The sequence below is a fragment of the Panthera leo genome, chromosome B3 (assembly GCF_018350215.1).
Source record: "Panthera leo isolate Ple1 chromosome B3, P.leo_Ple1_pat1.1, whole genome shotgun sequence".
Lineage (NCBI taxonomy): Eukaryota > Metazoa > Chordata > Mammalia > Carnivora > Felidae > Panthera > Panthera leo.
Window position 1 is genome coordinate 45876239 of NC_056684.1, and position 14021 is coordinate 45890259.

The 14021-nt window shown below is 35.9% G+C and overlaps 1 protein-coding gene across 2 annotated transcripts in view; it reads left to right on the top strand.

Annotated features, from left to right (window-relative positions):
- Nucleotides 1-14021, top strand: part of ADAM10 (ADAM metallopeptidase domain 10) — a 135638-nt gene that overhangs the window by 32220 nt on the left and 89397 nt on the right. For both annotated transcript variants that reach the window (XM_042941897.1, XM_042941898.1), the window contains exon 2: nucleotides 1553-1703. In XM_042941897.1, the coding sequence (XP_042797831.1) occupies nucleotides 1553-1703 (151 nt within the window). The remainder of the gene's footprint in view (nucleotides 1-1552; nucleotides 1704-14021) is intronic.

A 14021-nucleotide genomic window follows, 5' to 3' on the forward strand; every position in this document is an offset into this window, starting at 1 on the left:
ATTAAATAAATAATGAAGACCAAAGGGAAAATCAATAAATAGAAAACAAAGATAATTAGGGAAAATCAAAGGAAATAAAAGTTGTTTTTTTTTTTTAAATATAAATAAAATCAATAAATCTCTAGCTATCCTGATCAGGAATGAAAGAGACAAGATATAGATTACCAATATCAGGAATGAGAGAGGTAATATCACTACAGATTCAAAAAGGTGTAAAAACATAATAAGGGAATTTTGGACAATTTTATTAACATAACTTAAACAGCTTAGGTGAAATGGACAAATTCTTGCAAAGCTCATTTAAGAAGTAGATAATGTGAATAGCTCTTTATATATGAAATTGAAATTATAGTTAATAACCTTTTCACAAAGACAAGTCTAGGCCAGGATGGCTTTACTGCTGAATTCTGCCAAACATTTAAGGAGGTACAAATACGAGTGCTATATGAGTGTGTCCACAAAGTTGAAAAAGAGGTAATATTTTCCAATTCCTCTTTTACTCTGATATCAAAACTTGGCTAAGATAGTACAAAAAATAGAAAACTTCAGACCAGTGTCTCTCATGAACACAGATAACAAAGATTCTAAACAAAGTTATATTAGCAAGTCAAATCCCACAATATTGTAAAACATAGTACATTGTAACCAAGTGGGGTTTATTTCAGTAATGCAGGTTGGTTTAATATTAGAAAATCAGTCAATTTGGGGGGCACCTGAATGGCTCATTCCGCTAAGGGTCCGACTTCGGTTCAGGTCATGGTCTCACGGTTCTTGAGTTCGAGCCCTGCATTGGACTCTGTCCAGAGAGCTCAGAGCCTGGAACCTGCTTCAGATTCTGTGTCTCCCTCTCTCTCTCTGCCCCTCCCCCACTCACACTCTATCCTCAAAAATAAATAAACATTGGGGCGCCTGGGTGGCGCAGTCGGTTAAGCGTCCGACTTCAGCCAGGTCTCGATCTCGCGGTCCGTGAGTTCGAGCCGCGCGTCAGGCTCTGGGCTGATGGCTCGGAGCCTGGAGCCTGTTTCCGATTCTGTGTCTCCCTCTCTCTCTGACCCTCCCCCGTTCATGCTCTGTCTCTCTCTGTCCCAAAAATAAATAAAAAACGTTGAAAAAAAAATTAAAAATAAATAAATAAATAAATAAATAAATAAATAAACAAACATTAAAAAAAATTAAAAAAAAAATCAGTCAACTTTGTCACGTTAATAAGCTAAAAAAATCCATGGAATCAACTTACTAGGTGTAGAAAGAGCAGGTGATAGGTCAGCATCTGTCCCTGATAGTTTTTATCTATAAAGTATTAATAAAAAACTTAACCTAACCTGATAAAAGACATCAAAGACAAACTTGTGGCTAACTTTCAAACTTTTGTGTATGGTTGAAATTCCCATTACAATAAATTTTTAGAAAAATGTATGTGAAAATAAAGTACTAACATTAGTGAGACAGTTGTTTCATACATATTTATAGATATTTGAATAATCATGGAATCGTATTAGGACTAGAATGGACCTTCATTATGATACTAATTCAAACTGTTTATTTTTTATAGGTCAATATGGAAATCCTTTAAATAAATACATTAGACATTATGAAGGATTATCTTATGATGTGGATTCATTACACCAAAAACACCAGCGTGCCAAAAGAGCAATTTCACATGAGGACCAGTTTTTACGTCTAAATTTCCATGCCCATGGAAGGTGAGTAAACTTATTGCTGTGTCTGAAGTTTTCTTACATTTAGTCTGGTTAGAAGAAGAAATGTATATCATTAATTTTCCTTCTCTAATGGAAAGGTCCTCATTCTAGTCTAGAATTTGGTATATATGCTAGAAAAATGTTTTCTTTTAAAATGGATTGCCCTTTTTATATTAAGGCAACAGTCAAATTTAAATGTTTTTAAATTTTGAAGCCAATCCTCTGTTGTATATTTAGTAGAGGATATATCTTTAAAGAAGAGTCTTGATTTCCCACTACTTTTTATGTATTTTATGGGTCAATAGATCTGTCTTCTGGTGCCAACAGTGAAGGTAGCTGGTTTTATGTCATTAATACTTTTAATTTCTCATTAACTCAATTTTATTAACTCTAAAATGACAGTTTGTAGACAGATCACCTACTGTACTGCTCATTTCTCAGACAGAATTGTTAAGGGATAAAGAACAGGGAGCCAGGGAAGAAAGGCAGAAATCACATTTGTTTAGTGCCTGGGGTGTCCCAGGTGCATATATGCTTTATATGCATTTTCTTTTTTAATCTTCTCAAAACCCAAAGTAAATATCTATTTATATCTGAGGAAACTAAGGCTCAGAGAAGTTAAAATATTTCTTTAAAGTTACACAGCATAGGGGCGCCTGAGTGGCTCAGTCAGTTAAGCGTCGCATCAGCTCAGGTCATGATCTCGCTGTTCGTGAGTTCGAGCCCCAGGTTGGGCTCTGTGCTGACAGCTCAGAGCCTGGAGCCTGCTTCAGATTTTGTGTCTCCCTCTCTATCTACCTCTCCCCCACTCACAGTCTGTCTCTCTCTGTCTCTCAAAAATGAATGAACGTTAAAAAAAAAAAAAAAATTTAAAGTTACACAGCATAGATTTGAGCCAGACCTGACTGACTCAGACCTTGTACTTTTTTCTTTCTGTTGTTTAGGGGTACATAGATACAAAATCTTGGAGTATTCTCTATTAGACTTTGTCTTGCTTGCTGTAATTGGTAAATCTATTCCTTTTGTGTTTTTCCTATTGATACAACCCTGATTTATTGTTCACCTCCTAATAGGTTTCCCAGCTTCCTTTCCATTTATCATTAAAGCTATCCTATGGACTGCTACAAGATGACTGTTCCTTAAATGCTTACTTTTTCATGTCAGCTTATTTTTCTAAAGTCCTCAGTTAATGATTGTAAGCCACATTTCTTAACTTGGCTTTCACGATTCTCTGTAAATTAATTCTAGTCTGTTTCTGTAAACTTTGTTCCGTTTCCCAATATAAGTGTCTTTTTCACCCAGAATGATCATCTGGTTGCTGAATATACCATGAGCAGTTTGTATTCTGAGACATTTATCTTAAATCTTGATCATCTTTTAATGTACAGTTCAAGTTCTACTTCTTTAAAAATTTACCTACACCTTCCTCAGAACTTTTAAATTGCTCATCTGTACCACTGGTATTTGATTTGTTCTGTCTTCCTTTTTATGAGTATATTTGTTTATTTTTCTATAACTTTTGTTCCTCACAGGGAGGCATCCTGGCTACTGTTTAGTAATGTTTATTTTTTGTACTTATGCTTAAGTACAGATGTACAGATGCTTGGGGCGCCTGGGTGGCTTGGTCGGTTAAGCGTCCGACTTCGGCTCAGGTCCTGATCTCATCGCTCGTGAGTTCAAGCCCCGCTTCGGGCTCTGTGCTGACAGCTCAGAACCTGGAGCCTGTTTGGGATTCTGTGTCTCCCTCTGTCTCTGATCCTCCCACGTTCATGCTATGTCTCTCTCTGTCTCAAAAATAAATAAATGTTAAAAAAAAATTAAAAGTGTGATCAGATGTACAGATGCTTAAGAAAGATATTAATGGATGAATAATTATTTTTAATCAGATATAAAATTATTAATTACTAATCATATAATAAATACTATGTAACTTAAAGTGTTCTGCACATGTAATAAATATTAAATTAACTTATTTTCCATATTAAAATGTAATGATCATTGTAGAAAAAAGTACTTTTAAGTTATGAAATCTCTTGCTTTGATTTGAAGGAGGTAAGAAGATACATTTAGGGTCTTTTTTTTAAGGTAAGAATATTACTGACAGCAATTTATGTAAATTTTTATGACCCTTAACTTCAGATATTTTTTAATTCCCCATTCTTTATCAGTATCATGAAATAATAGCAATCTTTCAGCCTTCCTAAGTTTTTAGTGACCACCTCGAAATAAATTTAATATTATATTCCAAATACAGTGTAACTACCAAAAGGAAAAGTCGAGATTCTAGCTGCTTTTGGTTTGGATACCACATTTCTATTACATCATTAGATTTTTATTTGATCTATGACATAATTCATGTTGAGTTTGTGGCAAAGCTAAATTCCTGGCTCTCCCCCACTCCTCCTTTTTTGTTGTGTTTATGCATGTGTGAGAGAGAGAGCATGTGAGTGCATGCTGTTTAGTCATCCATAAACTTATTTATTGACTGCTAGTTAAAAGTTACCTAGTTTAGGCTGTGGGTGGTAGAAACATAAATCAAACATAGATCTAATAGGGGCTCTAAGATGTGTGCAAGTCATTTCGTAGGAGGAAAATGTGATATGGTGCTTTATAGATAAAATACTATAGATATTCAAATGATACAAATGAGACCTGAAGCTCTCAACAAAGGGCCTGCAGCCAGGAGATCTCATGCTGTGTATAAGTGGTCATCTTAAGTACTTTTAACAGAAATCTGTTTAATCAACTATATATATATATACACTACTTTTTCTAGAGTAGATCCAAATTGAGGTATTGTATTTTACTGTTTCAATTATCATACTTGTATGTTGATGCTGTCTCAATTTGTGCCCTAAAATGTGGTCATTTTAATTATGTTGTAACATACATTAGTTAAAAATGTGATGATCTGATCGTTTTATTTCTCTCTTTCCTTGCAAAGGTCTATGAAATGACCTGGGTGGTATAGTTATAGATTTCCTGCTAAGTCTCTCCCCCTCCACCATATACAAAAAGTTAGTTTTGGTACTCTACGACCCCCTTAAACAGGATTTGTATTGATACACAAATTATGGGTTATTTGGTTAATAACAATTTATAATACAAATGAGAAGTGATTATGATAAAATAGTGTGTTGATTAGAAGACCCAGTTTTATTTTGAATATGGTTTTGGGGTGACTTTGGGCTATACCTAGTAGTCCAGTCTGTAAAATGTGTGCTGCTCTTGTGCATTGTGGCTAGACCTGTTATCTATTTTTCCATCTTTTAAAACATAATCAAGTAGAGTTTGTTTCTTCTGATTATATGGTTCAGTTTAATCCCGTAGAATCACATTGCTGTGATTTAAAAATTACAGAATATAATAAATACTGTGTAGTTAACTTAGAAAAGAGGAAAATACCTGAAAAGGGTTCTGCTTAGATGACTTGTATCTCTGAGTACTAGCACAGTCTGTGTGTGTGTGTGTGTGTGTGTGTGTGTGTGTGTGTGTGTGTATTAAAGTCATTCTTTGTGCTGTTTGTTTTATGCTTAAGTGCATGAGCAAACTTTTTTCAACCTGGCTTCCAAGTTTCCTAAATCAGAAAGGGTGTATCACATACCAGATTTACAGATATTATTGTTAAATGAAGAAATGTTGAGATTTTTTAAGCCTGAAGTCCATTCTTAGGAATTCCATGAATGGCACACCTGGGTGCCTCAGTCATTTAAGCCTCTGACTCTTGATTTTGGCTCGAGTTATGATCTCACGGTTTGTGGTTTCAAGCCCTGTGTTGAGCTCTGCACTGACAGTGCAGAGCCTGCTTGGGATTCTCTCTGTCCCTCTCTGTCTGCCCGTCTCCTGCTTGCATGTGTATACTCTCTCTCAAAATAAATAAATAAACTTAAAAAAAAAAAAGAATTCCATGAAAAACTAGTGCTCTTGAAATAAAGTTTGAAGTTGTTTGAAAATATGTAATGCCTGGGTGGCTCAGTCATTTAAGTATCCGACTCTTAGTCTTAGCTCACGTCCTTTCCTTCCTTTCTTTCTTTCTTTCTTTCTTTCTTTCTTTCTTTGTTTTTAACTTGTTTTATTTTTTAAAATTTACATCTAAATTAGTTAGCATATAGTGCAACAATGATTTCAGGAGTAGTTTCCTTAGTGCCCCTTACCCATTTAGCCCATCCCCCCTCCCACACCCCCCTCTAGCAACCCTCAGTTTGTTCTCCATATTTATGAGTCTTTTCTGTTTTGTCCCCCTCCCTGTTTTTATATTATTTTTGTTTCCCTTCCCTTATGTTCATCTGTTTTGTCTCAAAGTCCTCATATGAGTGAAGTCATATGATTTTTGTCTTTTTCTGACTGACTAATTTCACTTAGCATAATACCCGCCACTTCCATCCACGTAGTTGCAAATGGCAAGATTTCATTCTTTTTGATTGCTGAGTAATACTCCATTGTATGTATGTGTGTGTGTGTATATATATATATATATATATACACACACACATACATACATATACACCACTCCTTCTTTATCCATAAATCCATCAGTGGACATTTGGACTCTTTCCATACTTTGGCTATTGTCGATAGGGCTGCTATAAACATGGGGGTGCATGTGTCCTTTTGAAATAGCACACCTGTATCCTGTGGATAAATGCCTAATAGTGCAATTGCTGGGTTGTAAGGTAGTTCTATTTTTAGTTTTTTGAGGAACCTCCATACTGTTTTCCAGAGTGGCTGCACCAGCTTGCATTCCCACTTTCTTTTTTTTTAAGTTTATTTATTTATTTGAAAGAGAAAGCACGAGTCAGGGAGGGGCAGAGAGAGAGAGAATCCCAACCAAGCTCTGTGCTGTTGTCACAGAACCTGATGTTGGGCTCGAACCCACAAACTGTGAGATCGTGATCTGTGCCGAAGTCAGATGCTTACTTAACTAAGCCACCCAGGCGACCCTCAACTCACTTGATCATTTCAGGGTCATGAGTTCAAGCCCTGCATTGGGCTCTATGCTGGGCATGGAGCCTACTTTAAAAAAAAAAAAAAAAAAAAAAGCAAAATTTTGAAGGTGGCTGGGTGACTGGCAAAGCCTGTGTGGTTTGGTTGAGGGTCCAACTCTTGATTTCGGCTCAGGTCATGATCTTGTGGTCCTAAGATTGAGCACCGTGCCGGGCTTCATGTTGATTGAGCATGGAGCCTGCTTGAGATTCTTTTTCTCTCTTTCCCTCTGCCCCTCTCACCCACTCACACACACACACACACTCTCTCTCTCTCGCTAAAGTACAAATAAAATAAAAAGTCATGTGGGCATGTGGACAGTGCTATAGGAAAGATTGTTAAGGAAATGTAAGTATTTTGAAACATACTTCTGTAATATTGATTAGAGTATTAAAATATTTTGATAATAGATGCTAGGGTAAAAGATACCTCTTAGCTTTGCTTAGAAATTAGGAATCAGTTTTCTCAATTTCAGAAATTGCTTTACTTGGATAAGTTCTGATAAATGGGATGCCTGAGTGATATGTACCCAGAGCATTGCTTCTTCCTCTAAGCTCACTTAGCAATAAGTATATCAATTACAGCATTTATTACATTTTATAACTTTGTTTACATCCATATGTCCTTTGTTCCTGCAAACTTGAAGGGCAAAGCCTGAGTTATATTCACCTTTTTTCTATAGGTGTTGGTCATTTAAGTTATACTGAATGAGTGAATGAATGAATGAAACATTATGAAGGGAGTACAACATTTACAAGCATAAAATGCTGACAGGGAGATATGTAACTAATATTTATGTTAAGATCTGGCCCTTACCAGAGAGTTTAATCAGAAAAAGTAAGGTAAAATAAGTATCAGCTGCTTATTGTGTACTTAATTTTTTTAAATATTGAAAGTACTTTTTAAAAATTGTATTTTAGAGAGAGAAACAGTGCAAGCAGGGAGACGGACAAAGGGGAGAGAGAAAATCTTAAGCAGGCTCCATACTCAGTGTGGAGCCCAACGTGGGGCTTGATCCCATTTGACCTGAGCCAAAATGAAGAGATGCTCAAGCAACTGAGCCACCCAGGTGCCCCTGCATCTTGAATTTGATGGATAATAAAGTACGCTAAGATATTAGAAATCGATTTTCAGCTTAAATATTGTGTAGCCTAAAATATCTCATCCTTTTAAGCAGTTGTTTCTAATCGGTGAGTGGTAGGCAGATTTATTATATTGTGGGATGCAGGATTTTTAAAATACTTGTGGAAGATACATTTTTTGTCAGGCCTCATGTTCATGTGAAAGCATGTGATGTGCCAGGGACTGTCTTTGTTATTCCCTTTCCTTATTCTTCTTTGATACTAGGAAATGACATGTTGTATCCTACCATCCCTGGCTTCATTTGTCTTGTGTTTTAGGCTTGTACATTACCAATGTATTGCAGTTTCATTAGGAATTTTGCTTATGTGACTTAAGTGACTTTAATAAAATGTATATTTTATATTGTTCAAGTTTGGGTTTTATGTAATTACTGAAATATTATTATAGTCCTATATTGGTATAGATGAAAATTTATGAAAAATAATTATCTCTTGGACTTATCCAAGAGTATTAGTATAGCCCGAGAAAAACTCACTGCAAGATTATTTAGTAGTTATTTTTAATATAGCTCACAGTGAGATTCTAATGTGAACTAATATTTTTAAATTTATGCCTTTTGTTACAACTGTCATTAAAGAGAAGCATAAGGGATCATTCCACTATTCCTTTTTTGTTTTTAAAGTTTATTTATTTATTTTGAGAGAGAGAGAGTGTGAGCAGGGTAGGGGCAGAGAGAGAGAGGGAGAGAAGAATCCTGAGCAGGCTACGCAGAGCCTGATGTGGGGCTCAAACTGAATAACCGTGAGATCATGACCTGAGCTGAAACCAAGAGTTGGATGCTCAACTGAGCCACCCAGGTACCCCAACTACTATTCCTATTAATAGAATTTCTATAAATTTTCTGAAATACTGCTTCATAGTGGTATTTAAAAAAAATAAGTTGAACGAAAATCTAAGAACTCCAGTATAATACAGTTGATCTTTTTGGTAGGACGTATGTGTATATTGTTATATTGAATCATGTTTTTTTTCTTGTTGTGTGTATATATTTTTGAGCCTTTTCCTGCTTTATATCTTATTTTCCAAATTATACGCAGGTGTCTTTATTTTCTGGTCTTCTCACCACTTTGCTAACTTTATTGCCTTTCATAGATTTGATGGTTCAAATCTACCAACTTTACATTTGAGTGGAACATCACTTAGTAAAGAAACTTGTGATTTTATAGGAAGGATAATAAATATATTGAAACAGTCATAAACTAGGTAGAGAAAGGAGTATTGTGATCATTCAGAGACTGAGTGGAGTTCTCTTCTAAGTTAACGTGGATTATCTAGAGATTTCTTACGAGCCTCGGTTCTCTCAGTAAAACCCTGAATTTTAGATGTGATAATGTTTCGGCCCTTTCCTGCTTTAAAATTCTATATATTAGTAACACTCAAGTAACTAAATTAAAAAAAATAAAAACATGTAAGTTATTTTTTGTGCCGTTGTGTTTAATTATTTGGGTACGTAATAAATCAAAAATTGTTTCTATCTAATATGTGATTTGTATATAATGTAAAAAGATATTGGATTTTTTTTAAGTGCTGTAAAATGTTTTGGAAAACTCACAAGTTTCCTTTTTTTCTGATTGTGACAACATAATTCTTCCTATAGCCTTAGTAATATGTTCACAAACTGTTTAAAACAAACGGTCAGACATTTGACATTTTCTTTTGCAGTTTGCAACATAAATTCTCCCTACTCCTAAAATATGAGGGTATCAAGAATAAAGCCTAAGTAATCTGTAAAAGATATAAATATTCCTTTCTATGGATCCTGACTAGATTTGGGTTATTAGTCTGGGCGTGTCTGTATTTTATCTTTGTCATAGCAATAGTGGGGTAGCAGAAAGCTCGGATAGGACACTTTTAACTCTGTAGACAAACAAGCATACTTTGAGAAGCAGAAGTAAGAATCCAGGGAGCACAAACAGAACAGATGCCAGAACAATAAAGAAAAACAGAATAAATTTAAATTGTGTATAAATGCTATTATTGTGCTTGAGGAAAAACTAAATTTTGAAAAATACTGACTTGGCAATGAAATATTTCCCAGCAAAATTTGAGCAAGGTTGAGCAAAAATTTGTAAAGGAAAAGGCTATTTATGTAATACCTACTTTATGTCAGGTGAAGTGCTCTTTAGCATATATCATTATTTCATACTGCTTTTTGTTTTAGTCATGGATTTTCTAGGAGGTCACCTTTATTCTTGCCTGTTTTCTTTTTATACGGAAATTAAAAGCCTAACAAATATGTTTTTTTAAAAAAAATCTGAAGGTGGGGTACCTGGGTGGCTCTGTCAGTTAAACGTCCAGCTCTTGATCTTGGCCAGGTCATGATCTCACAGTTTGTGAGTTGGAACCCCGTGTTGGGCTCTGTGCTGACAGCACAGAGCAGAACCTGCTTGGGATTCTTGTCTCTTCCTCTCTGTGCCCCTCCCCCTACTCGCTTGTTCGGCTGCTCTCTCAAAATAAATAAATAAAACTTAAAAAAAAATCTGAAGTGACCCTGGCTATTTGAATTACTTCCTGAATCATAAGAAAAAATAAGAGCTTATTGTGCTCATGTTAATTTTGTATTTAAAAAGCTAAATTGAGAGCTGATGATTGCTCTGAGTTTAGCTTCCTAGACATTTCAACATGAAATATCATTTTTATTTTACATGTTTTTAAGCACTTACTAGGCTTTATGTGGAAGAGATGGAATGAGAGAATGAAAAGGAAATGAAAGAGTTTAAAAACATGTTTCTGGGGAACCAGGTTGGCTCAGTTGGTAGAGCATGCGACTCAATCTCAGTGTTGTGAGTTCAAGCCCCACATTGGGTGTGGAGCCTATTTAGAATAGAATGGAAGGGAACGGAATGGAATAGACTAGACTAGACTAGAATTGAATTTGCTAAAACAAAAGTGCTTTGGGACGCCTGGGTGGCTCAGTCGGTTAAGCGTCCAATTTCTGCTCAGGTAGTGATCTCGTGGTTTCTGGGTTCAGGCCTCGCATCAGACTCTGTGCTTATAGCCCAGAACCTGGAGCCTGATTTGGATTATCTGTCTCTCCCTCTCTCTGCCCCTCCCTGTCTCACACTCTGTCTCTGAAAAGTAAATAAACATTAAAAAAAAATTTTATGGAAAGTGCTTTTCTGACTCTAATTCTTTTAATACATCATTACCTCTAAAAGTTCATCAAAAACAGGATTGTATCTGATATTTATTTATTTATTTATTTATTTATTATTAATTTTTTTATTAATTTTTTTTAACATTTATTTATTTTTGAGACAGAGAGAGAGACAGAGCATGAACAGGGGAGGGGCAGAGAGAGAGGGAGACACAGAATCTGAAACAGGCTCCAGGTTCTGAGCTGTCAGCACAGAGCCCGACACGGGGCTCGAACTCACAGACCGTGAGATCATGACCTGAGCCGAAGTCGGACATTTAACCGACCGAGCCACCCAGGTGCCCCTCTGATCTGTATTTAATGTCGCAGTTCCTAGAGTTGGTGATCTTAGTAAATTTCAGAAGTTAAGTATATTTTAGTAGTAGAAAAACCCATTTATCACTTTCCTCAGATGTAAATTATATTTCATTCTGAAATATTGCATGTGCAGTTGGGTTTTATATGAGATAAGTATTCCAGCTTAGTTTTAATTTAGATTCATAGCCCTTCTTGTTTTTTTTTTCTTCAAGTGATTAAGCCCCATGTAAGTTGTTGTGCTGTTTCTTACAAGTGTAGCAAGGATTTTTTATGACTAAAGGTTATTTATTTATTTATTTTATTTTAAAATGTTTATTTATTTATTTAGAGAGAGAGAGTTAGAGATCATGTGCACATGAGTGGGGGAAGGGCAGAGAGAGAGAGGGAGAGAGAGAATCCCTAGCAGGCCCTGCTGTCAGTGGGGAGCCCAATGTGGAGCTCAATCCCAAGAACAAAGAGATCATGACCTGAGCCAAAATCAAGTATTGGATTCTTAACTGACTGAGCCACTCAGGCACCTATAAAGGTTATTTGTTTATCCTGTTTCATTATACTTGAAAATTTTTTACGTAACTGTTGAATGGATATGTTTAGTTTATTGGTGTTATGCTTGTTTGGATTGTGTTATTAAAAGCATCAGTGAAATCTTATATAGTTGTGTGATACTTTTAAACTGGTAACTGTGTTTAAAAATTCTTTGGTAATTACATGTATAGTTTCTTTTTGAAAAGTTTCTGAATACTTGCTTTCCTCATTTGCTTGTATCATACATATCTTTTCTAACTTCTTCAAGTCTTTGCTTCTCTGGGTTGACAGATATTGTTAATACTTGTACATAGGGATAAAATCAAGTTGTTCTTTTGTGTGTGTCTCTGAAATCTTACATTATAACCGCTTCGAACTCCTTCTAAAATAGTCTGTACCGGGAGAATAATGATGAACCAACGAATCAAATATAGACAAAAAGTCTAGCGTATTTAGAATTTTGGATATGTTGGTGTGGGACAAATAGTCTTGTTATGGAATTTTGATCGCTGGATTCAGTGAACAAATATATTGTGTATTTTGTTGTTGTTGTTGTTTAAGTTTATTTGAGCTACAAGAGATGTTTCTGTAGTTTTAATATGCTATAATTTACTAAGTCCGCTTTCATATTTTAAGCACCTTATGTATTCCAGGCACTTTAATAGTTGCTGGTAATAGAGTAACTGAATAAGACAGGTCCTTGCTGATGAGGAGTTTATGAATTCATGAGATGGGCAGGTGTTGGATTAGGAATGACAGCTGTGATAAATGCTAAGAACGGAATGTTCAGAAGATTGCTGTGGTAACATTGGGAGATGCCATCTTGTCTGGAGGTCAGAGAAGGCCACTCTTAGGAGATGGCATTTAAATTGATCCTGGAAGGATGACAGAAGAGGAGTTGGTTAGCCAAAGAAGGGGAAGATGTGTTCTAGACAGGGGAAACAGCATGTGCAAAGATACTGAGATGAGAAGTGGCATGTTTATGGAATTGAAGGAATTTTGTATGACTTGTGCTTAAAATGTGAAGGAGAATGGTTCCAGATGAGGCTGCAGATGTACGTAAGAGCCAGATCTTTTGAGAGTTTATGTAAGTTACGGTGACAAGTTTTTTACCTAGCTGTGGAAGGTTTTTAATGATAACTAAGTGTATAAGGTTTAAAAGTTCAGTTTGGCTGTGAAAGAAGAATAGTTTGGAAGAGAGTTAAACTCAACGCATTGAGGCTATCTAGGAGGCTGTTGCACTGTCCCCATGTGAGGTGGTAGCCTGGATTAAGGTGGTATTAGAGGTGATGAAGGAGAGTCAATAGATTTAGGAGATATTTTAAAGGTAGGGGTGCATAGGTGGCTCAGTTGGTTATGCGTGTGACTCTCGGTTTCTGCTTAGGTCATGATCTCACAGTTTCGTGAGTTTGAGCCCTGCTTCAGGGTCTGTGTTGACAGCAGGGAGCTTGCTTGGGATTCTCTCTCTCGCCCTCTCTCTGATCCTCCTTCACTAGTGCTGTCTCTGTCTCTCTCAAAATAAATAAATAAACTTAAAAAAAAGGTAGAATTTATTGGACTTGGTAGTGAGGTATAAAAGAAGGAGTCAAAGATGACTTTTGTGGTTTGAGCAACTAAAAGGCTACTGGGTCTACTTACTGAGATAGGGAATACTGGAACAGCTATAAATTTGAGGAGAAATCGTAAGTTCACTTTTGGACATGTTTTGTGAAATTCATGAGGAGGGCCTAGGAGAGAACTGCCAAATGCCAACATTTTAAGTTTAGGTAGAGGAGGGAATGCAAAGACTGATGAGTGGTAAGAAAAGTAGAAGAAAGCCCGAGAGTGTGGTATCCTGGAAGCCAAGGGAAATGGTGTTTCAAGTAGGAGAGTGGTCAGTTGCTGCTTTTTGCTTTTGTTATGCTGCATATTAGCAATATTCTTAATCTGTGTTACTTACTCTTTGAATTTCTTTAGTTTTATTGATCTTGCTGGATCTAATTGCACATGGTAGTCCAGGTTTGGATACATCATAGACCCATATAAATAGGGTAATAAAGTAACTTCTTTTTTGGTTTGAGTTTCTAATGATTCATGATTAATAGCCAATGTATCTTTGGGCATTTTGGTTATAAGAGCATATTAGGCCAGTATCTCTGAGTAGCCATCTCTACTAATTCTGTGGTGGTTGATTATAAGGACCCAGTTATCTTTTGAGTATAGCAAAAAATATTTTG